Consider the following 22664-nt stretch of genomic DNA (forward strand, 5'->3'; position numbering starts at 1 on the left):
CTGGGATTGAGTCCCGCATCAGGCTCCCTGCCCAGCAGAGAGCCTGCTTCCTCCTCTCCCTCTGCTGTTCCCCCTCCTGTGCTCAGTCATGCACACGCGCACGCTCTCTCTCAAATAAATAAATAAAATCTTAAAAAAAAAAAGTTACTCTAAATTTTAAGATATAATTTATGCTACCATCTCCCATACCTTTAGTTGGCATCCTTGTCTTCACTCCTTATATAATTTCTTCTGACTTACTCCACATACCTAATTCCCTAATACCCTGCCCTTCTTACAGGAACAGTTCATGAAGGAAAAAGGTGCAGGAGAAGAAAACACAGTAAATAATTAAAACTTAAAAATAACCCACAGTGACTTCCATGACCATTAAATCTTTTTACTTTCTGTGAATGATTTTAGAATTATATTATGACCAGTTAGTCTTGAAGGAGAGTGATAATACACTTATTTATTATGTGAATTTATGAATATTTATGGAGAGCTGTGCAATCAGTGGGTGAAAAATGAAAATACTGGCTATATTTGTTTTTCTAGTTTGGACCATTTTCAGAAAAATGTGATATTACTACAGCCCCTGGACCACCAGATCAGTGCAAGCCTCCTCAAGTTACATGCAGATCTGCAACTTGCGCACAAGTAAATTGGGAGGTATTGTAATTCCCATTGACTTACTTTAAATGATTAGAATAGTTCATATAAAATAATAGAGATACTCTTCATTTCACTTCCTAAATTATGCAAACAGTAAGTCCTAGTGAAATTCATGTGGTAAAAAGTGAATTTTTTTCTCTTCAAAGCATTTAAGTAAGGCATATTTGCATCACAAGTGTATAGTTTCTTGTTCATGATGTGCTTTGTATTTTTTTCAAAGGCTTTGTCTCATTACTGAGATATTTAGCCCCTGGTGAGTTTAATGTTCAGAATAAACATTCGTAGAAATCAGTATAATACTATTTCTATTTATTATCTCCTCTGTGTTTATTGTGTCTAGTAATGATCAGTAATGATAATTACATTTTCAATTTCCTTTGAAATTTAACAAAGAAAATGTCCTTACATGATTTAACATTTATATTACTTAATAGAATTATTTTGAAGTATATTTACCTCAAAATTCTCTTTCTGAAGTGATTCAGTCATATTTTTATTGAAAACAAAGTATTTTTTGACCAATCTTACATTCAGGTGACCTTAATGAATAAAAATATAATATTGAACAGTTTTAATTCTACTTAAACATTTTAAAGAAATTCAAAAGCAGTTCAGTTTTTGATATGCTCAGGTAAAGAAAGATTTTGCCCAAAAACCATCTATCAGTGTCAAGACTGAAGACCTTTTCCCTTTCTTAATTTAAAGGTCCCATTGAGTAATGGAACTGATGTCACTGAATATCGATTGGAGTGGGGAGGCGTGGAAGGAAGTATGCAGATGTGTTACTGTGGGCCTGGTCTCAGTTATGAATTAAAAGGACTTTCACCAGCAACTACCTATTATTGCAGAGTCCAGGTAAAGGTGGTCAGGGCCTTGCTACTCTAGCCAGAGTTTTGTGTTCTATGAGCATTTTGTTGGTCATGTTTTTGTTAACTTATGGGCTCTGTTAATTGTAGGCTCTGAGTATTGTGGGCGCAGGTCCTTTCAGTGAAGTAGTAGCCTGTGTGACTCCACCATCAGTTCCTGCTATTGTGACTTGTCTTCAAGAACTAAATGATGATGAGATAGAAAATCCCCTTTATTCACCTTGTACATGCCTTGCAATAACCTGGGAAAAGCCTTGTGACCATGGTTCGGAAATCCTTGCCTACAGCATAGACTTGGGAGATAAACAGCCCTTGGCAGTGGGAAAGGTTACAAGCTATATTATAGACAATTTGCAACCAGATACAACATACAGGTACACTCTATAAACTATGTTAATTTTTGCCTAAACCAGAGAGAAACTTTAAGTAGAATAATCATAACTGGATTTTTTTTTCTTAATGTGGCACTTAGAATACGAATTCAAGCCTTGAATAGCCTTGGAGCTGGTCCTTTCAGCCACATGATAAAATTAAAAACTAAGCCCCTCCCTCCTGATCCACCTCGTCTGGAATGTGTTGCCTTCAGCCACCAGAACCTTAAGCTGAAATGGGGAGAAGGAACCCCAAAAACACTGTCAACAGATTCTATTCAGTACCACCTTCAGATGGAGGATAAGAACGGAAGGTAGGTGTTCTTAATTGCTTCTTTATATAGTTTCTTAGATCTTAAGTATATAAATTTTAATAAACAGAAGTAAATAAGCTTTCAAAAACAAGGTTAGAATTCTGATAAGAAATAATTTTAAATGTGCTATTTTCAAAACACCAGAAGATATAGTGACGATTTCCTGTTTATAACTTGTGAGTGGGATGCCAAGAGAAAAATTAAGTGGGCTATTCTTTGGCTCTCTTCTCTTAACCCATTTACTCTCTTCATGCTTATAGTAAAAAAACAGTCTTTGCTACAACAAAGTTCTTCAACCCTTACTTCCAGCAGAGGCAGTTTTGTCAGTAAATGATTAATTGGCTTAAGGCCTCTGAGATCCTTGAGGGTAGGGATTATGTCTCACTTTCCTCCGCACCCCTGTCACAGGGCTTGGGCGCTAAGTAAAATACAGTTCAGTTCCTCACTGTCAGATCTTGGTTAGTCTCTGATTATTAGCCAGTCCCCTTGCTATTCAGGTTCTTGTCTTTGCTGCCATCTTTTACATTTTCATTACATCCATGCCATATATTATCCCACTAAATCATTTTTAATTATAAATCAAAATATGTGTAATATAAATTATTCAAATGCAAATCTGACGCTGTTTATTGACATTATATCCCATGTAAACAATGCCATATACCCTCCACAGGTGTTACTCTTCTAATATTTTAAGAATCTGAATTTTACTTTTCTACTTTCATTCAGCTTGTAAGAAACAGTTTGTATATCTCATGGATTCAGAATGCTAGTAGCAGTTTTTCCTAAGGTTTTCCGACTTTGTTTTTTGTGTTGTGTTTGCATCTTAGCCAATTATTCAATAATGGAATATTCATGGTACTTGTACATAAGTACTCTCAGAAATACACATTTATAATAACATATGGAATTAAACATACTGTATCACCAGTAAAAGCATTATGCAGAGCAAACAATATTGATCATTTTCTGAAATCTGTGCCTTTATGAGTATTAGGCTTTATTTTTGGCAGAATTTTATGTTCACTTTGTAAAGCCTTATCTTTAGAAGGAGGTTCTTTGCCTTGCTACAGGTTTTTGGTATAGCCATTTATCTTTAATACATGTTATCTTTGAGTGAATTAATTCTATAAGTTATTTTCATCCCCTTTGTAGCATTTACATTTGGGGTAATGCAAGAAGGTTTACTGGAAATGGGTCTAATTCATGTTTGATTGAAATGTAATAGAATAAAGATTCCATTTAATATAGATTATATTAGTAGGCTAGAACATTAAGCTTAATTAATATTTAGCTATCATCTAGAGAATTGTAAGGTACTGGCTGTGGAAAATAAAGAAATTAAAACTTTCTATGATATTGTAAGTTTACTGTCTATTTAATAAATCAGTGTAATAATACCTTTAGTTATACTCTTTCCCTTTGATTTTTCACAACTGTTTTCATTTGCTGTGGGATAGTGTCTGAATGCTATTTCAGGTCTTTGCTGACTGCAGATTTTGTCATTGTTCAGCTTTTTCAATAGTGGTTGAAACTCTTTTGTTCCCTATCCTTTAAAAAAAAAAAAATGGGGAGATTAAAAAGGCAAGGCTTATCTAATTACTGCTTCTTGGAACTACTGTTACTTCAGGTCATTAACTATTTTTTCATTTTTAACCTTAGTACAGTTTTCAGACTATTAGAACTATGTGAGCATTCATTCCATTATTCACTCCCCAATTTCCAAAAAATTTAAAATAGCCAATCAAAAGTATTGGGGAACATTGAACTAACTTATGGATGACATATATGATATCAAACTTTCATCGAACAGTTCAGGTGGATAATTTATGGCAAATTACACATTCTTTCATACTGCTGTGTAAATCTCTAGGAGACATCACCAAATCAGCTAAAATTATGCCTGGAAATTGAGGGTTCTCTTTTTTTTATATAATAAATTGTATGCCTAAGACGCTGATGAAAATTACGGTATTCTGAGTATCTTTAAAAATGTATGGAGTGGAGGGGGATGGGAGGGATGGGGTAGCCGGGTGATGGACATTGGGGCAGGGTATGTGCTATGGTGAGCACTGTGAATTTTTTAAGTCTGATGAATCTCACAGACCTGTACCCCTGAAACAAATACATTATATGTTAATAAAAAAAAATGTATGGACATTAAATGATAGCAGTCAGAAACAAAGCTGTACCAGAAGCCTGAAAAGTTACTATGATTGGACACAAAATTTAGCAATAATTTTTCAGGAAACCATGTCAAATTAGGAAATTTACCAATCCTGTGATTTTCATCATCTGATGAAAAAAATAAAGACTTATTTGGAGTAACAAAGCATTCCTGGCATTAAATTCTAAGAGTAATGTCCCAACTGTACTTTTTTAATAGTTTTTAAATATTTTTCATAAAGTAGTCAAGGTTTATTTTTAATAAGGATCATTTCCATTTTAGGTTTGTATCCTTATACAGAGGTCCATGTCATACATACAAAGTACAAAGACTTAATGAGTCAACATCCTATAAATTCTGTATTCAAGCTTGTAATGAATCAGGGGAAGGTCCTCTTTCCCAAGAATATATTTTTACTACTCCAAAATCGGTCCCAGCTGCCTTGAAAGGTAAGTTATACATCCTTAAGTTATTTTCTTTAATAATAAATTTTAAATGCATCTTCACAAATAGCTTTATGTGCTGTTATTACAATTTATCATCCAGTATGTGTCCAGTATTTAAGTTATAAAAAAGAAATTATATAGACAAGCCCACCTATTGAGAGTTTCACTCAATAATAAAAGCTGTTTTATCTAGCACATTGATACTCAGACAAGTACTGGATTTTGTCACTAACCTTTTTAATAATCTAACATAAAAGTACTAAATTGAATAGATAATGCTGGTTTTCTTATAGGGTCATTTGCTGTTTCTGCTATTGTTACTTAAAGAAAAAAAATCACAAACTTGAATTGTTTTGAGTTGTTAATATGTCATTCATTTGGATTTCAGGGAGAACGCCAGGTTGCCTGTTAAGGAAAACATAAATACATTCTTAGTTAACTTGAATTTTTTAATCAAATTTGTATACACATTCACACATTTCTATATACAAATATCTTTAAAATTAATTTTAGAGGGGTTCTTATTTTAAAATGACCCTGGCAAGGATTGCACTTTGTATATTTAGCCAAAATCACTAACATTCCTCACACTGAGGACAAATCACAGAGACTTCTAGTACAATGTCCTGGATCGTGTACTAGAATGTGTCATTTGTTAAGCAGATCCACAGTTAGCAGGACTGTTCTTGAATATCTTTCTAATAATGTTGATGGAGTTTTACTGAGTCCTTTTTCTGTTCTGTCATCCAGTTTAATGTTTCTTAGCCTTATGAATATTGCTGATTTTAACCCTTTGTTCCCTACCATTGAGTGAAGCAGTTTTATATCAAGCAACGAGGGGTATTTTTCAACTTATTTTTCAATTTAGGAGATTTCTTAAATTACAAATTTTCATATTCTAGGTATGCTCTTAGAAGCACCATTAATGTTGTTTTAGAACTGACATAACCCCTCTTCTGGCTTTTTAACTCAATGAAAACAGTGCTTACCTTGACAGATCTTTTAGTCTATCTGGCCATTGTAGCACCTATAGATTATATGGCCTGGAGATAATAAGAGTGAACCATTAACCATGTCTCTCCAAATTTCAAAAATTCAGGTATATAACTGAGTTTTAAAGGTTTGTTGATTTTGATTAAAACAAGTGTCTGTGTGATGTGCCAAGTTAAAAATCAAGTAGAGCAGATTTTATTTGTATTTGTTCTCTACAGCCCCCAAAATAGAGAAAATAAATGATCACATTTGTGAAATTACATGGGAATGTTTACAGCCAATGAAAGGTGATCCAGTTATTTACAGTCTTCAAGTTATGTTGGGAAAAGATTCAGAATTTAAACAGGTATGTGCAAAGATGTAATTCTGTGGATACTTATCTTTATCTTTCTCATTTTTATGTACTTGTAATGCAAGATTTGACTATCTTTATATTCCTAATTCAAAAACATTTATTTAGTACTTACCGTGTTCCAAAGATTAGTAACTACACAGTATCTCAGGATTTAAAATCTTTTAAGTACGAACTGTATATTTAACAGATTATTCATTCATTTGACAAGAATTTATTAAACTATGTGCTAGGCACTCAGGATATATAACACTGAACAAAAAGTTCTTGCCTCTATGGCACTTATATTCAGTAGAAAAAGACACTAAAAGCAAATACATTTGTATATCATATGATAGTGATAAGTATAAGTGGAGAATAAATAAAACTGGGTAAAAGGAATAGGCAGTCTTGGGAGGAGAGACAGCTAGTGCTATTTCATACAGGGCAGTCGGGTAACAATCAGAGAATCAAAGGAGGTGAATATGGGGAGAACAGTGTTCCAGGAAGAGGAAGCAGTAGGTGCAGAGGCCCTGAGGTAGGAGCATGAGTGTTAAATTTAATGAACAACAAGGATGCCAATATGGAGTTATGTGAGCAATGGGAAAAATAGTAGATAAAGTCAAGTAGTTAATGGTAAAGAGGATCTATGAGTGGTATGAAGGTCATGTAGGGCATTATAGGCCACACTGTGACTTTTTTACTCCACGTAAAATGAGAAACCAGTAGCGGATTTTGACCAGAGTAGTCACAAGATCAGACACAAGGTCATTTTGGCTAGAATGGGACACAGGTAGAAGCAGAGAACATTAAGGAGGCTTTCACAATAACAGTAATGATCATAATTATAATGTAGTGTTGTAAATATGATAATAGTTCTTATGGAAGCCTAGCAGAAGTGTCACCTACCTGGCTGAAGAATTTCAGAGATGGCTTTCTGGTGGAGGGTGAATAGCAGTGAGATCAAGTGGGGAGCTACCAGTGTTCACTGAATCTTTTATAAAGTTGTTTTTATGCAACTCAGAAGCCTAATTTCTATAAGCATTTCATCTGATTCTCCCTTCTTGATTTTGAATGCTTTTAAGCTTGGGTTGTTTTCATTTGTGCATCTTGTATTTTCTTTTCCCACTAGGAACTCAGTCATTCATCTGTTTTATTTCAGTCTCATGCTATTATAGCTATTAATAATAGATTTTTCAATATCGATATAATTTTTTCTTTCAAGTTTTGTTAAGTATGGAAGTGTTATTTCTTTTTTCTTTTTTTTCTTTTTTTTTTAAGATTTTATTTATTTGCCAGAGAGAGAGAGCACAAGCAGGGGGAGCGGCAGGCAGAGGGAGAGGCAGGCTCCCTGCCGAGCAAGGAGCCCGATGTGGAACTTGATCCCAGGACCCTGGGATCATGACCTGAGCCAAAGGCAAACACTTAACCAACTGAGCCACCCAGGCGTCCCTGGAAGTGTTATTTCTTAAGTGAAATTACAAAAGGCTCCAAAGAGTCAGATTAAATTTGGCATGTGATTGTTTTTCTTTATTAAGCCATCTGCAAATTGACATGATAATCAGATTTGAATATAATTTACAGATAAGCAGGTTTCCTTCCAAGGAGGAAGCAAAATTAATATTTAAAAAAATGTAATTGCATTACATGTTTAAAGGAAATAGGGGCCCCACATTTGAGTAGTGTATGAATTTTAATAAACATATCACTACATGAAACAGCAATGCTAATTCTAATTTATAAAACCTAAAAGCTAAATTAACCCTGTCATCACTTTCACTTACCTAAGATTGTAAGCATGCCGTAAAACTGAAAATACTAATTTCCTTAGAACCTCGTAGTATATTTGCTCATCTAAATCTCTTAAATGTTTATAAAATTTTACAATTTATTGGCAAGTTATACTCCAAAAGTTTGAAGGTTGTTTTTTTAAGAGTTCAGTTTCATTCATGAAATTTAATATTTTACTTAAGATTTATTTAATACTCAGCACACATGTATTAAATACCATGTATAAAGAATTATGGGGGGGCTACAATATTAATAGGTTACTGTTCTGATTTCAAAAAGTTGTTGAGAATTTAACAAGCAGAAATTTTATAATCGTGACATTTTATGTAGCCAAACAAAAGATCATAATAAAGATAAAACCGTACTTTATAAAAAAGAATGATTTATTCCAGCTGGACTTTGGAATGTTTTCTAAAAGGAGTGCCATTTAAGTGAGGGCGGGAGGAGGGGGACATGGTGGCACTGGTGAGCTGAGAAGGAGCCATGAACTCTGAAGTGTGACTGGAGTAAGACTCAAGAATGAAGTGTGTAGTTAAGGAAGCCGGGTCCTGTAGGTCTGTATTCCATAGCAGTAGGAATGGCTGATGTTTTTAAGAAGGGATTATTACTTATAAGTTGGTGGTTGAATTTCTAAACTAGCCTATAAAAACCTGTTTAACCTATAATGTTGCTGGGATTAGCGATCTGGAAAGAAATTCCCCTGGCAGCAACAAGTACTCATGACCCTGGGCCAAACTTAGAGGGACATAGAAGGGAAAAGTAGAAACAAATTGATTTCTTTGTATTCTTCCCTTTCTTCGTCCCTTTTTGATCAGCTTTGAGAAAATTCTTAGCTGCCTTCTCACTGCCCCGTGCCCCGTTCTGTAGCACCTCACCTAAAATTGCCTGCATTCTCTAAAATCACACTCTCCCTCTGACTCTTGCCTCCCTGTCTGACACATCGTAGCTCCCATATACAAAGTATAGCTGACCTTATTGGCATTAGGAGAAAGACTAATTTGCATGGGAAAATTCATACCAAAGGTAAGTGTCTTCTGGTTCTGTAATCCCCTCGGGGAAGTGTATACATTTTTAAAAGCAAGTGCTTTTTTACCAAAATGGCATTTCAAGTAGTATAACAAGGTAAAATAAAAATATTGGGGGACAGTAAAGCCATTTTCAAAGCTGATCCCATCTGGGAGTCTGTACCTAAGGCACTTCTGTGTCACAGCTCATTATGTTGCAAGTACCATAAAAACCAACGCAGACTAGCACAATTAAGTGTAAATCCTCTTAGGGAGAAGCCTGAAGGTAGGCAGGCTTCAGGAGGCTTGATTCAGAAGCTCAGTGAAGTCATCAGGGGCATGGTTTTTCTCAACAGTCTTCAGTGACTGCCCTTAGCTGTGAGGAACTTACTTTCACTCATTCACATTCAGGGAAGACAAAGCACTTAGATTGCAAAGCCATCCCTGAACCAATGACTATTTCAGGATTTAGAGGCCTCCTCTGCAGTTAATAATGAGGCAAGCTTCTCCAAGTACAAGGATTGGGTAAGGGAGAGTTTGATACCCCATCAAAAATCAGTACTGTTGGCAGTGTCAGAGAATGGGTACTAGGACAGTGGCTTGGTGGATTCTATACAACTTTTTTTTTTTTTCTTAAAACTTCTGAACTTAGATTCCCAAAAGCAGTGCCCCTCTGAGTGGCCTGCAGACCTAGTGAACCTGAATGTCTTAAGAACAGGACCCATGATTGTTTTTTTTTTTTTTAAGTTCTAAGTGGTGCTTATGCACAATAAACCTAAGAACTGCTCTAAAATTCCAAGTTCACTTATAACTCCCTCAACAATAATAGAGGAGAGGAATGGTATAGACAAGAGCCATGTGGCTATTTGTCTACATTCCGTTGTTTTCAGGGTTTTTTACTGTTCTCTTCATGTATTGATCACTATGAAGTAAGTATTTGCAATAATATATCCATAAATTACAGAAGGATGATATATGACCATATGTGCCATATTATATGCACATATATGACCATATGTGCCATATTATATATATTATATTATATGACAAGATAATGCCTTTTATCACATGTCATAATGAATAATTACTTTTAAATGTAATCAAATGCAAAATAAACCTTAAAAATACAAACAAGTCTGCACGTAACATACTGTTAAAATCATTCTTATACTAACTGCTGTAAATAATATATATAGTGCATATTACTCAGTGTAAAATCAGATTGTGGATGTGAAACATGCAGAAAGTAGAAATAGTTAAACAGAATTTGTTCCTTTGTAATGACAACTTCAAAAGTGGTTATCTTTGATAGTAAACATGTTCACTTATCCTTGAAAGATAAAAAAAGGACTATTTTGCATTTTTGTATGAGTACTTGGTAAATTAATCTAGCCAACCAAATAGGTTTCTAGAATGTGTGGATATGGAGAGAGATAAACAGGTAAGATACTGGTTTCATTTTTATTGGCCCCTGTTCTATAGTTGTTATTTTCTTCATGCTATGACATATTCACAAAGCTAAAATAAGGACAAGGCGCCTGGGAGGCTCAGTCGGTTAAGCGTCTGCCTTCTGCTCAGGTCATGATCCCAGGGTACTGGGATTGAGTTCCACATAGGGCTCCCTGCTCAGCGGGAAGCCTGCTTCTCCCTCTCCCTCTGCCCCTCCCCCTGCTCGTGGTCTCTTTCTCTCTCTCTCATAAATACAATCTTTAAAAAAAAAAACTAAAAGAGAAATACCAATTTATAAAAATCTAAACTTTCTTTAAAAGTTTTCCTATAAAATTCTGTTGCAGCTGGTGTACTATTTCAAAGTTCTTTAGCCAGCTAAACATGCACAAACTTCACAAGCTTAAGTTTAGTTTGCATTTCTCCATTAAGATGAAAAATGAAAAAAATAAAATGCAAAATGAAAACCGTACTCTCTTATCTGCCATTTTCTTAATTGTAAATCTGCATTAATTGATATTTGCCATACTCTGCCTATAAATGGATAGTTGATTGATAGCAAATATAAAGAGCTGTTTTTTCATTTTGTTTTAATTTTATGTAATTTATCTAAGTAATCTGTGAGCAATAGCTATAAGCCAAAAAATTATGAATTTATTAGAGTTTTACTTGCCTTTTTCTGTTTACTAAGATCGCAACAATTTTATCTTGTCAGTATGAAATGGAGGAGTGGAAATGGTGTTATTTCTCAGTCTCAGACTTAACCACCTTATCTCAAGCTTGAGGCTTATTTTGAATAGCTTCACTTAGCTATATGAACATTTCTATAAATAGGCTTTAGCAAGTTTATCTGTTTTCTTCAGTCCTAGATCTACAATTATCTAAGATGTCTCCCTGTTTAGATATCCTTCTAACATCTGAAACAAAACTGAAAACTTGACCTCATTATCTTCCCTCCCAATCTCTCCTCTCCAAACTCTTCACTTCATCAGTGTCATAAATACTAACATCTTTTTGGTCCCCAAGCTTTGAACTCTTGAAGGAATTTTTTTTTTTTTTGCCTGCCTACTCAACTAAAAATCATTTCTAGAAATGATACATAAAAACTATACCAAAGCCTCATAGCCTTGTGCTTTCATACAGCAGGAGCCCCTGTCGTGCCCAACTCCCTCAATCCCTCATTCAGCTTTATGATCAGGATTCCTTAAACACTGTTGTAAATATCACACACCTAAAGTGGCCCCAGTGGAATTAGACCTAAATTTCCAACTAGTGTTATGAAGATATTCCTACCCTCTGTCAGATCTCGTCACCTATCACCCTCATACCATTTGTTGAGGTTACCATGCCCATTTGAAGACAAATGGAAAGTAAAGAAAATTGTAAAGACAAATACCACCTATTACATCTATATGACAAATACGTATTTTTTTTATTTTTACTATTTTGGGTTCATTGTGTACTCTTTCACACTGCTTTCTAATACAGTCTTCTAATTTACTGATATCACTGCTTTTACCATGGTCCAGATGTGAACATTACTACATTCCCACTCCCTGTATTGCTTGTGTGCATCCTCAGAACTAATGCATATTTACCATTTTCTTTGTTTCATCATAAGTCTTATTTCCTTCAATAAAAGCTCCTTTATAGATTTTCAGCATCCACTGACACACATTTTGACCTCTACTTAGTCAGTGTAATTCACTAATTTAGGGGTGCCTGGGTGGCTCAGTCGTTAAACGTCTGCCTTCGGCTCAGGTCATGATCCCAGAGTCCTGAGATCGAGCCTCACATCGGGCTCCCTGCTCGGCGGGAGGCCTCTTTCTCCCTCTCCCACTCCCCCTGCTTGTGTTCTCTGTCTCTCTCTGTCTCTCTCTGTCAAATAAAATCTAAAAAAATTTTTTTAAATGCTAAAAAAAATAATTCACTAATTTAGTTGCCTTAAGTATCAGTTATATACTGGGTTCTGAAGAGACAAAGTGAGACAAAGCTCTTGACCTTGCTCCTTCAGGAGCAAACCAGTATGTAAAAATTTAGATTTACAACACAGATAGAGTTGAAGCAGCTAAAATTGCTTGAAAGAAGGCTAGCCCAGGTTTGGGTTGATCTCACTTAGAGCCCACCAACTAGCTGGAAGAACTCAATTGAGCAGTCACTATGAGCCTTAGTTTTCTCATTTATAGAATGAGGGGAGGGACTCATTAACAGAAATCATAGCTTCCATATATTGAACACTTGCCATGTGCTGGACACTGTGTTAAGTCCTTTAACAAATATTAGTTTATTTCACTCTCATAATTACCATACAACATAACTATTCTCATTGTACTAAGGTAATTGGTCTAAGATAACATGAAGTGTGAACGGCAGAGCAGTGCTTGGACCAGGAGTGACCAGTCCCAATACATTTCCTCTTAATCACTAGCACTCTTGAAAATCCATGGAATTCCATTCTTGTTATTTCCTTTCTAAGGGATGGGCAGAGGAGTTGGGTTTTAAGATCCAACTCTCTGATTCTAAGTGGTTTCTTTAAAGTTTATAAAATAATTTGCCATAGACAACTGTAGAAAGCGCCCCTTATTCATTCATTGTTTCAGCAGATGTTTGAAATTGTACAGAAACCAGTTTTACAAAGATTTATATATAATGAAGAAGCATGATTAGACGTAGTTTCTCTTTTCATGGAATGGTTTCACAAAAGTTTGACTTTACATTTGAGAAAACCAAGGAAATGCCTGTGGGCTGATTTTGCTTGTTCTGTGAGGATAGATCTCACATCCTCACTTTTCCACTTTCTCCTGCCCTTATACAGCAGATAAGCTCTTTAATGTAAAGGTAGGTATTTTTAAAATGCCATTTAAAAGACAAAAGCAGTGGCACTCACAAGCTTCCATGTCAAAAATAATTCTAAAACTAGCCAGTTGTAAAACAGATTTTCTGCCTATCCTTCATACATAATTCTTTTTCCACTATCTTATTAACAGATTTACAAGGGTCCTGACTCTTCATTCCGGTATTCAAGCCTTCAGCTGAACTGTGAATATCGTTTCCGTGTGTGTGCCATTCGCCAGTGCCAAGACCCTGTCGGGCATCAGGACCTGGTAGGTCCCTACAGCACAACAGTGCTCTTCATCTCTCAGAGGACTGACCCACCAGCCAGCACTAACAGAGACACTGTGGAAAGCACAAGGACCCGGCGGGCACTGAGTGACGAGCAGTGTGCCGCCGTCATCCTCGTGCTGTTTGCTTTCTTTTCCATTTTGATTGCCTTTATCATTCAGTACTTTGTAATCAAGTGAAAATATAACTTTATTTTTAATACTGTATTACATTTTATTTTGTCATGTACTAAAATTATTTCTGTATTGCTTTTACAAAAACAGTGGCATTTAGCACTGGCATTGAGACTATAATACATCATTTTTGCCATTTTCAATGCTTATATCGTTAGGTAGAGGCTGCACCTTATTAGAATGCAAGCCACAGAAATAGCAATTTTTGGTTTTTTGTTTGGTTGGACTTTTTTCTTTCCTTTTCTTTTTTTTTTTTTTATATGCCTTCTTGTAAAACAAACTTTCTAAGAGGCAACAATATATAATTGATATTTTGACCAGTCAGCATGAGTGTAACAGTGACAACCTGATCTGTTTGTTCTAAAGATATTACCTAGTGAAAAATTCAGAATGACTAAAATTTACACTAACATGCTATAAAAAAAAAAAATGTTAAAGTCTGATGCTGTGAAAGCAATCTAGTGCTATATTTCTACCTCCTCATTTGTCTTAATTATTTGGTAAATGGGATTATGATGAATAACTGGAGGGGCTTAGCAGACAAAAACTGGATGAAAGAATATGCATGAAAAAAGAAACTTCTTATTTGATAAATGTGGAGTTCTTCATTACAAGTATATATTCATGAATTTACAGATAAATCACTTAAAGAAAGCACAGACAGTTTACTTGGCCTAAAAATATTTTAATGTTTACTCAAAAAGCACCTCTTCAGGTCTTCAGAACATGGAAAAGAATAGAGGGCTTTATACTTTTTAAAAGTAATCATACTCAGCTCTGAATTTCAAACCTATTTAATTTGGTTTTTATGAGCCTCTGAACTATATGTATGTGTATGAGGACATGCATATACATATATGGCATATATATAAACTATACATACCAAGTGTAGAAATATATATATATATACACACACACACACACACACACACTCACTCCATCTATCTGGAATAGCCTAATTTTGAAGAACTCCCATAAGTTTTGCTGCTTCTCCCATAACTACTGCCATCACCATCAGAATTCATAATCAAACCTAACCTTTTTGTTTGGGGCACCAAATCTGAAGACAAAATTAATTTGCACCAGTAAACTTCAAGCTGCTTTCTTTCTTGAAAAACTAATGTTTAATGTAATGTCTGTCTGGATACTGTTCCAAATTGTTGATTGCATGTGGTTAATGTTGCATTAGAGCACTTTGCAATTGCATAATTCATTAATGTTTTGTGAGCTTGCATTTGTGAGTTATTGGATGATCAGATTGAATTTTGTCAAGTATCACATTGTACATCTTGCATAGATGTCGATGACTGCCAGTAATAATACAGTTTGTAATGAAACTATCTAAAATTCTTGTTTTATCACATCTGTTGTTATCTGTAAAACACTTGTAACTAGCCTTTTTAATTTATTATTTGAATTTTAGGATAGTGAATCACTAATTTTTAGTTGCTGAGGTTAGCATTTTAGTGATTACTAAGCACTTCTGTCAGTCTTTGAAAAAAGGACATATGTTTTGTGCTTTGAAGATCTCTGAAGAATTTCTCTTATATTAGAATGGGCATGTATTGTAATTGTTTTATGTCAAATGATCTGTGCTGTAGAAAAAACATTAACCTTTGTTCAAAAAAGAAACGGATAAACTTGGCCTTTCCAAGTGGTAAGAATGATCTGTCACTATAATATACTGTATGTTTACATTTTATTTAAATTTAATCTCATGTATAGGCTAACTTTCCCCCCAAAACAACAGTGATTGCGATTATTTTCTAGAAACTTCTTAAAAGTGCCACATTTGGCAGTACAAATGAGTTTGAGTGTAATAGCCCAGAGATTTCTATATAGTTGAATGTCTAAAATGGTAAAATATGCCACTGTGGCGGTTACAGTGGCTTATGTTTTTCATAGTAACTCAAATGAACTCCTATTTTTGATAGTAAATGTCATTTAATAGTGTGCTTGCCATTTGAGCCTCACTGCAAAATCAGTGCAGAGGAGAAAACAATTTTTAATGTAATCTTGATTTTACCTCATATACTGTACATTCCAAAAACTCTAAACTTTTTAAAGATTATACACTACCAAACATATCACCTTAAAATTGTATAAGGTTGAACTTCATACAAATGAAAAAATATAATCTCATAAAAATACATAACTATGTAGCAAAAGTATCTTTAAAATCCATGGAAAATAAAAGTTGTATCATTCTTTTTTGAGATATGTTTATTGTATTCCTATACACTCATTATTTGCTGCCTCTTTTAGAGAATGAAATGTTAAGGTCTCCCTTCTTGCAGTGGGTTTACAATAGTTTTTTTTATCAGTATTCAAATCTTCAGTGTGAGAGGACCCATATTCAAGAAGGTAACATCCAGTAGATTAAAGAATGAAGTAAGAAGTTTTATCCTAGTGACTTGATTTTATGCAGTTCTCTAGACATCTTGCTTCTTTTACATGTATAAAGAATAAGGATGGCTCTGAGGTAAAGTTCTCATCGGAAAGGAAATCTGACCTTCATACCTTTTCTGCATTCTTCTATTTCCTAGTTAGTACCTTCTTTTTCCCAGCTTTCAGGGACCTAGAACCTTCCTATTACTGGCACTGCTATCTGCCCCTATGTCTGCCCTCCACCAGGAAGTTCAGCATGTCCACCTACAATACCATGCCAGAAAGTTCAGCCCATGCCTGAAAATTTTCACGTACCAGAAAATTCAGTGTTCCCTCTCACTTACCCCTGTTAACATTTCCATCCACAGATCTCAAAGGGGTACATTGCCCTTTTTTTTTTTAAGTTTTTTTTTAAGATTTTATTTGAGAGAGAAAGAGAGCATGAGAGGGGGGAGGGTCAGAGGGAGAAGCAGACTCCCCACTGAGCAAGGAGACTGATGCGGGACTCGATCCTGGGACTCCAGGATCATGACCTGAGCCAAAGGCAGTCGCTTAACCAACTGAGCCACCCAGGCGCCCTTTTTTTAAGTTTGTATTTAAATTCCAGTTAATGTACAGTGTAATACTAGTTTTAGGTGTACAACATAGTGATTCAACACTTCCATACATCACCCACTGCTAATCATAACAAGTGCACTTCTTAATCCCCATCACCTATTTAACCCATCCTCCCACCACCTCCCCTCTGGTAACCATCAGTTGTTCTCTATAGTTGAGAGTCTGTTTCTTGGTTTGCTTCTCTTCTTTTTTTTCCCCTTTGCTCGTTTGTTTCTTAAATTCCCCATATGAGTGAAACTGTACGCTATTTGTCTTTTTCTTACTGATTCTGCTCAGCATAATCTCTAGGTCTATCCGTGTTGCAAATGGCAAGATTTCATTCTTTTTATGGCTGAGTAATATTCCATCATATATATATATTTATATTTGTTTTTCTTTCGTATTTTTTAGATAAATACCTAGTAGTGTGATTGCTGAAGTGTAGGGTAGTTCTATTTTTAACTTTGTGAGGAACCTCCATACTGTTTTCCGGAGTAGCCGCACCGGTTTGCATTCCCATCAACAGTGCAAAAGGGTTCCTTTTTCTCCACATCCTTGCCAACACCTTTTGTTGCTTGTGTTGTTGATTTTAGCCATTCTGACTGGTGTGGAGTGGTATCTCAGTGTAGCTTTGATTTGCATTTCCCTGATGATCAGTGATGTTGAGCAACTTTTCATGTTTTTATTGGCCATCTATATGCCTTCTTTGGAAAAATGTCTGTTCATATCTTCTGCCTGTTTTTTAATTGGATTATTAACTTTTTGGGTGTTGAGTTTTATAAGTTCTTTGTGTATTTTAGGTGCTAACTCTTTATCAGATATGTCATTTGCAAATACCTTATCCCATTCGGTAAGTTGCCTTGAAGTTTTGTTGATTGTTTCCTTCTCTATGCAGAAGCTTTTTATTTTGATGTAATCCCAATAGTTTATTTTTGCTTTTGTTTCCCTTGCCTCAGGAGACATATCTAGAAAGCAGTTGCTATGAAGTTACTGCCTGTATTCTAGGATTTTTATGGTTTCAGGTCTCACATTTAGGTCTTTAATCCATTTTGAATTTATTTTTTTGTATGGTGTAAGAAAGTGGTCCAGTTTCATTCTTTTGCATGTTGCTCTCCAGTTTTCCCAACACTATGGATACATTGCTTTTTAAAATCCAGGTACAGGGGCGCCTGGGTGGCTCAGTCGTTAAGTGTCTGCCTTCGGCTCAGGTCATGATCCCAGGGTCCTGGGATCAAGCCCCGCATCAGGCTCCCTGCTCAGCAGGAAGCTTGCTTCTCCCACTCCCACTCCCCCTGCTTGTGTCCCCTCTCTCGCTGTGTCTCTCTCTGTCAAACAAAATCTTTAAAAAAAAAATTTAAAAATCCAGGTACATCCCTAAGTGTCACGACTGTAGGTACCACAATAAAGCTTAAAATGTTAGGTTGGGGAAGAGGAGATATTTTGAATATAGGGGCATCACTTCACAGAAGCAACAAAGTATGAATCCAGCCTTGAGAAGAATATGATACTCAGTGTTGCATGTCACTTCTTTTTTCTGTAGTTTGGAAAAGAAATTTATATGTCCTGTTTGAACTCCATGGATTGCATGATGGTCCTTACCATCATGAACATTCTCTATAGAAGGATCCCGTGTGGGTGGTGGCTTAATCAGGCAGACAGATTACAAAAGAAAATGATTCTCCAAAACCTAAAACCAGGCATACTGTAACCTAGCCACCTACCATCAATATTGGTGATGATAATTAATGCCTTATATTTTTAAAGAACTTTTTAAAAATTCTATTTTCAGGGCGCCTGGGTGGCTCAGTTGGTTGAGCGACTGCCTTCGGCTCAGGTCATGATCCTGGAGTCCCTGGATCGAGTCCCGCATCGGGCTCCCTGCTCGGCGGGGAGTCTGCTTCTCCCTCTGACCCTCCCCCTTCTCGTGTGCTCTCTCTCTTTCTCTCTCTCTCAAATAGATAAAATCTTTTAAAAAAATTTTTTTAAATTCTATTTTCATATATACTTTTTAAGATAGTGTATATACCCTCAATAGTATCCCTTAAATTACTCATTCATTATTCTCTCCCTGACACTCTTAAAAGAGAGAAAATACAAAAAAGAAAGTTGACAGAACTAAGATTTTAATAGTTATGGTCATCAAATCTTCCATGTACAGAGTGGAGCCTTCAAACGTTTAGATGCTATAATGACTGTTTTTCATCTTATATAATAAAAAGGATACTTGCTATGGGAAATTTGCCAAGGAAAAGATCTTTGAAGCAATAGATTTTGAAGCCACATGATTTATTCAAATCATAATGGTTTGCATCTGTTCACCACTCAATGCATGCTAGGCATTATGTTCAGTGCTTTACCTTAGTTATATAATCCTCTTAATTGCTGTATTAAATATCAACTGAAGCATGGAGGAGTTAAGCATCTGCCAAAAGTCACATGGCTAACAAATGATGGAGCTGAGATTTGAACCCAGGTGACTGGTCTAGTGCCTCCCCACACTATCCTCTGCTGTCTCTCTCACAAATCCCTGAATTCAATAGGGAAATCAAATTAATAATATTGCATTTATAATAGTATTTATTGAGTACTTTCTGCAAGCCAGGCATTGTACTAAACACTTCCCCCTATCCAAAACAATCCACAGCCCTCTAAGGATTGAACAGAAATCAGACAAGGACAATCTGATACAAGGAACAAACTAAATGAGCAGCTCTAATTTCTTTCCTCTACAGTTTCATCTTTTGATACTTTGACTTCCATTTTGAGCTTACACTCAGCCCCAGAAATAACCCTGTCTTAAATACTCATCCATCCAAGGATGAAAGTACCTTTATTGCCCCTTGCACGAATGAGACAAGCTAACATGTTCAAAAAGGGAATACAGCTACAATGTGGATGAACCTGGAAAACATTATGCTAAATGAAAGAAACCAGACACAAAAGATCACATGTTGTATGATTCTATTCATATGAATTACCTAGAATAGATAAATCCGCAAAGACTAAAGATTAGTGGTTGCCAGGGGCTGGAGGGCGGAGGAAATGGAGAGTAATTGCTTAATGGGTATGGGGTTTTATTTTGGAAATGTTTTGGAACTCTACAGAGGTCATGGTTGCACAACATTGTGAACATACTAAATACCATTGAATTGTTCTCTTTAAAATGGTTAATTTTATGTAAATTTCACCTCAATTTTTTGAAAAGGGAATATAAGATAAACCTAAAGACTAATATACAGACAGCACAGGACTAGAGAATCCTGGACATCATCAAATCAATAAACTGACCTAATCATTAAATCCATTTTGCTAAGGACACAGACCAACTTCTCACTTCCTGATTTTCAAACTTCCCAGACCCCCTTGGATGTCCCTACTACTTTCAGTGGGTGGGCTGAATTTTTTATGGATGTCCATGATAATTACTAAATGATTTGGCCTGCCCAGGCCAAAGTTACCAGCTCTGACACTCTTCATTATTTCTAGGATGATTCAGTGGTCTTAGAGAAAATACGTTTTGCAGTTACACACTTTACCAATGACAACTGCTGTGCAGTAGGAATGGCCATATATAGTAGTATAAGGCCTTGTTTCTCACAGCCTATGTTCTGAAAAGTAACCTAGAAAACCACGTTTGAGGAAAATTCATGTATTGGGTGCTCCAGTAATACTAATAATTAATGTCTCTAACTTTTATACCAGCATGAAATCTAGTGTCTAATCATGCTGTGGAAAATTTGGTGTCCAGTCCCTGCGAATCTGGCTCAGAATGACCTCCAAAGGGTGAAGAGGGTAAAACTGCAAAAAGCCCCAGGAGTACACACATTTCCAGAAAGAGTGTACACAGTTTATGACAATATAGTTAAGAATTTTTTTAAAGGGACACCAAGTTTTATTTTTTAAGATTTTATTTATTTGACAGAGACACAGCGAGAGAGGGAACACAAGCAGGGGGAATGGGAGAGGGAGAAGCAGGCTTCCCGTGGAGCAGGGAGCCCGATGCGGGGCTCGATCCCAGGACCCTGGGAACATGACCTGAGCCGAAGGCAGACGCCTAAGGACTGAGCCACCCAGGTGCCGCAAAGGGACACCAAGTTTTAAAAGATACTATAAACCCACTGTAAATAAAAGAGTATGGCACCGCCATTCATTTGGAAAAATAAAAATAGAAAAACTCTGAAAAAGAGCAATGAGAGGAGACTAGCCCCACTAAATTATAATGCCTCAATAACTTATATGAGTACTGAAAAAAAAAAACCTAAAGGAACAGAACAGAAAGTCCATAGTCTCAAGAACACGTAGGAATTTAGTATTTGACAAAGCTGGCACCTCAAGTCAGTGAAGTAAAAATGAGCAATTCAATAGATGATGTTGGGACAACCGGATAGCCACCTAGAAATTAAAAGTTGGATCCATATCACCCACACCTTACACCAGAATGAATTCCAAATGAATCAAACATTTAAATGGAAACAATGAAACTAAATAAAAGATGTGAAAGAATTCCTATATAATCCTGGCATGGGAATGGCCTTTCAAATCATGCCTCAAGATACAGAATCCACAAAAGGAAAGATTGATCATTTCAATGTCCTATAAATAAAAACTTGTGCATAGCAATTAAAAAAAAAAAAGTTGAAGGAAATAGCAAACGTGGGGAAAAAATAGTTGCAATTCATATTCCAGAAAGGGCTAATCTATCTAATCTCTCTAATATAGAAAAACGTAATAAATTCTTAAATATGTGAAGATGAAATAACCAATAACCCAATATAAAAACAGGCAAAGGATTCAAGCAGTTCACAGAAAAGGAAATACAAAGAACTCAAACATACGACAAGATGCTCAATCTTACTCATAACAAGAGAAATGCAAAATAAAACACAAAAAACCATGTGTCACTATCATTGGCAAAACTGCAAAATTTTGGGGCGCCTGGGTGGCTCAGTCATTAAGCGTCTGCCTTCGGCTCAGGTCATGATCCCAGGGTCCTGGGATCCAGCCCCGCATCGGGCTCCCTGCTCGGCAGGAAGCCTGCTTCTCGCTCTCCCACTCCCCCTGCTTGTGTTCCTGCTCTCGCTGTCTCTCTCTCTGTCAAATAAATAAATAAAATCTTAAAAAAAAAAAAAAAAAAACTGCAAAATTTTGGTTACACTGCCAGTAACACAGTAGACAAACAAGACATTGCTGGCGGAGTTTAAGCTGTACAATTCCTGTGAAGGGATATTACACATTGCACATACTCTTTGATCAGGCAGGTCCACCGACAAATATTTAACCTACCCATTTAATCACCCATTTGTGACACACTGGACACTATTCATTGCAGACCTGTTTGTAACAGCAAAAGACTGGGGAAATACCTAAATGAGCAATGATGGGAAAATGATTAAATAAATTGTACACTGAACGTAATGGAATGCTCTGCAGCTATAGCAAAAAGAATACAGCAGCCTTCTGTTTACTGATCTGGAAAGAACACCAAGGCATGTTATGAAGTTAAAAAGCAAAGTGCAGAATAATGCAAGCACTCCAGTCAGGCGTCCCACTCTTCGAGTCTCCTGGGTCCAGGCACCAGACAGGTGAGTGAATGAGACTTCAGGGGCTGGCCCCTAGCTGTCGAGCCACTCCCAGCTTTTGGATCTTTGCAGCTGAGGTCCCAGATAACAGGAAGCAAAGACAAGCCATTCCTGTATTCCTAACCCACAGAATTGGCACAATCAAAGGGTTGTCTTAAGCTGCCGAGTGGTCAGAAATTTTGCTATCCGGCACTAGTTACTGGAACACATGGTTTGAATTCCAAAATACAAGGTTCCTGGCCAAATACTGGTTCTCCTCCTTCAGGGCACTCCCCACCTACCTGAGGTTGGAAGAGGCCAGGTGACTTCTGGCTAATGAAAGGTAAGCAGAAAAGGCATTCATCCCTCTATTCATTAGGGTTCAGCCAGGAAAACAGATGCCACACTAGATACTTAATAAGGCTCATTTAACATTGGACCT

At 36.2% G+C, this 22664-nt stretch overlaps 1 protein-coding gene across 3 annotated transcripts in view; it reads left to right on the forward strand.

Annotated features, from left to right (window-relative positions):
- The window catches only part of FNDC3A (fibronectin type III domain containing 3A), a 153509-nt gene extending 138230 nt beyond the window's left edge, over nucleotides 1–15279 (forward strand). For all 3 annotated transcript variants that reach the window (XM_032403045.1, XM_032403046.1, XM_032403047.1), the window contains 7 exons: nucleotides 538–651; nucleotides 1360–1509; nucleotides 1611–1894; nucleotides 1993–2205; nucleotides 4655–4821; nucleotides 6030–6157; nucleotides 13371–15279. In XM_032403045.1, the coding sequence (XP_032258936.1) occupies nucleotides 538–651; nucleotides 1360–1509; nucleotides 1611–1894; nucleotides 1993–2205; nucleotides 4655–4821; nucleotides 6030–6157; nucleotides 13371–13685 (1371 nt within the window). In that variant the 3' untranslated portion in view covers nucleotides 13686–15279. The remainder of the gene's footprint in view (nucleotides 1–537; nucleotides 652–1359; nucleotides 1510–1610; nucleotides 1895–1992; nucleotides 2206–4654; nucleotides 4822–6029; nucleotides 6158–13370) is intronic.
- Nucleotides 15280–22664: the final 7385 nt, after the last annotated feature.

The sequence above is a fragment of the Phoca vitulina genome, unplaced genomic scaffold (genome assembly GCF_004348235.1).
Source record: "Phoca vitulina isolate PV1807 unplaced genomic scaffold, GSC_HSeal_1.0 scaffold5, whole genome shotgun sequence".
Classification (NCBI taxonomy): domain Eukaryota; kingdom Metazoa; phylum Chordata; class Mammalia; order Carnivora; family Phocidae; genus Phoca; species Phoca vitulina.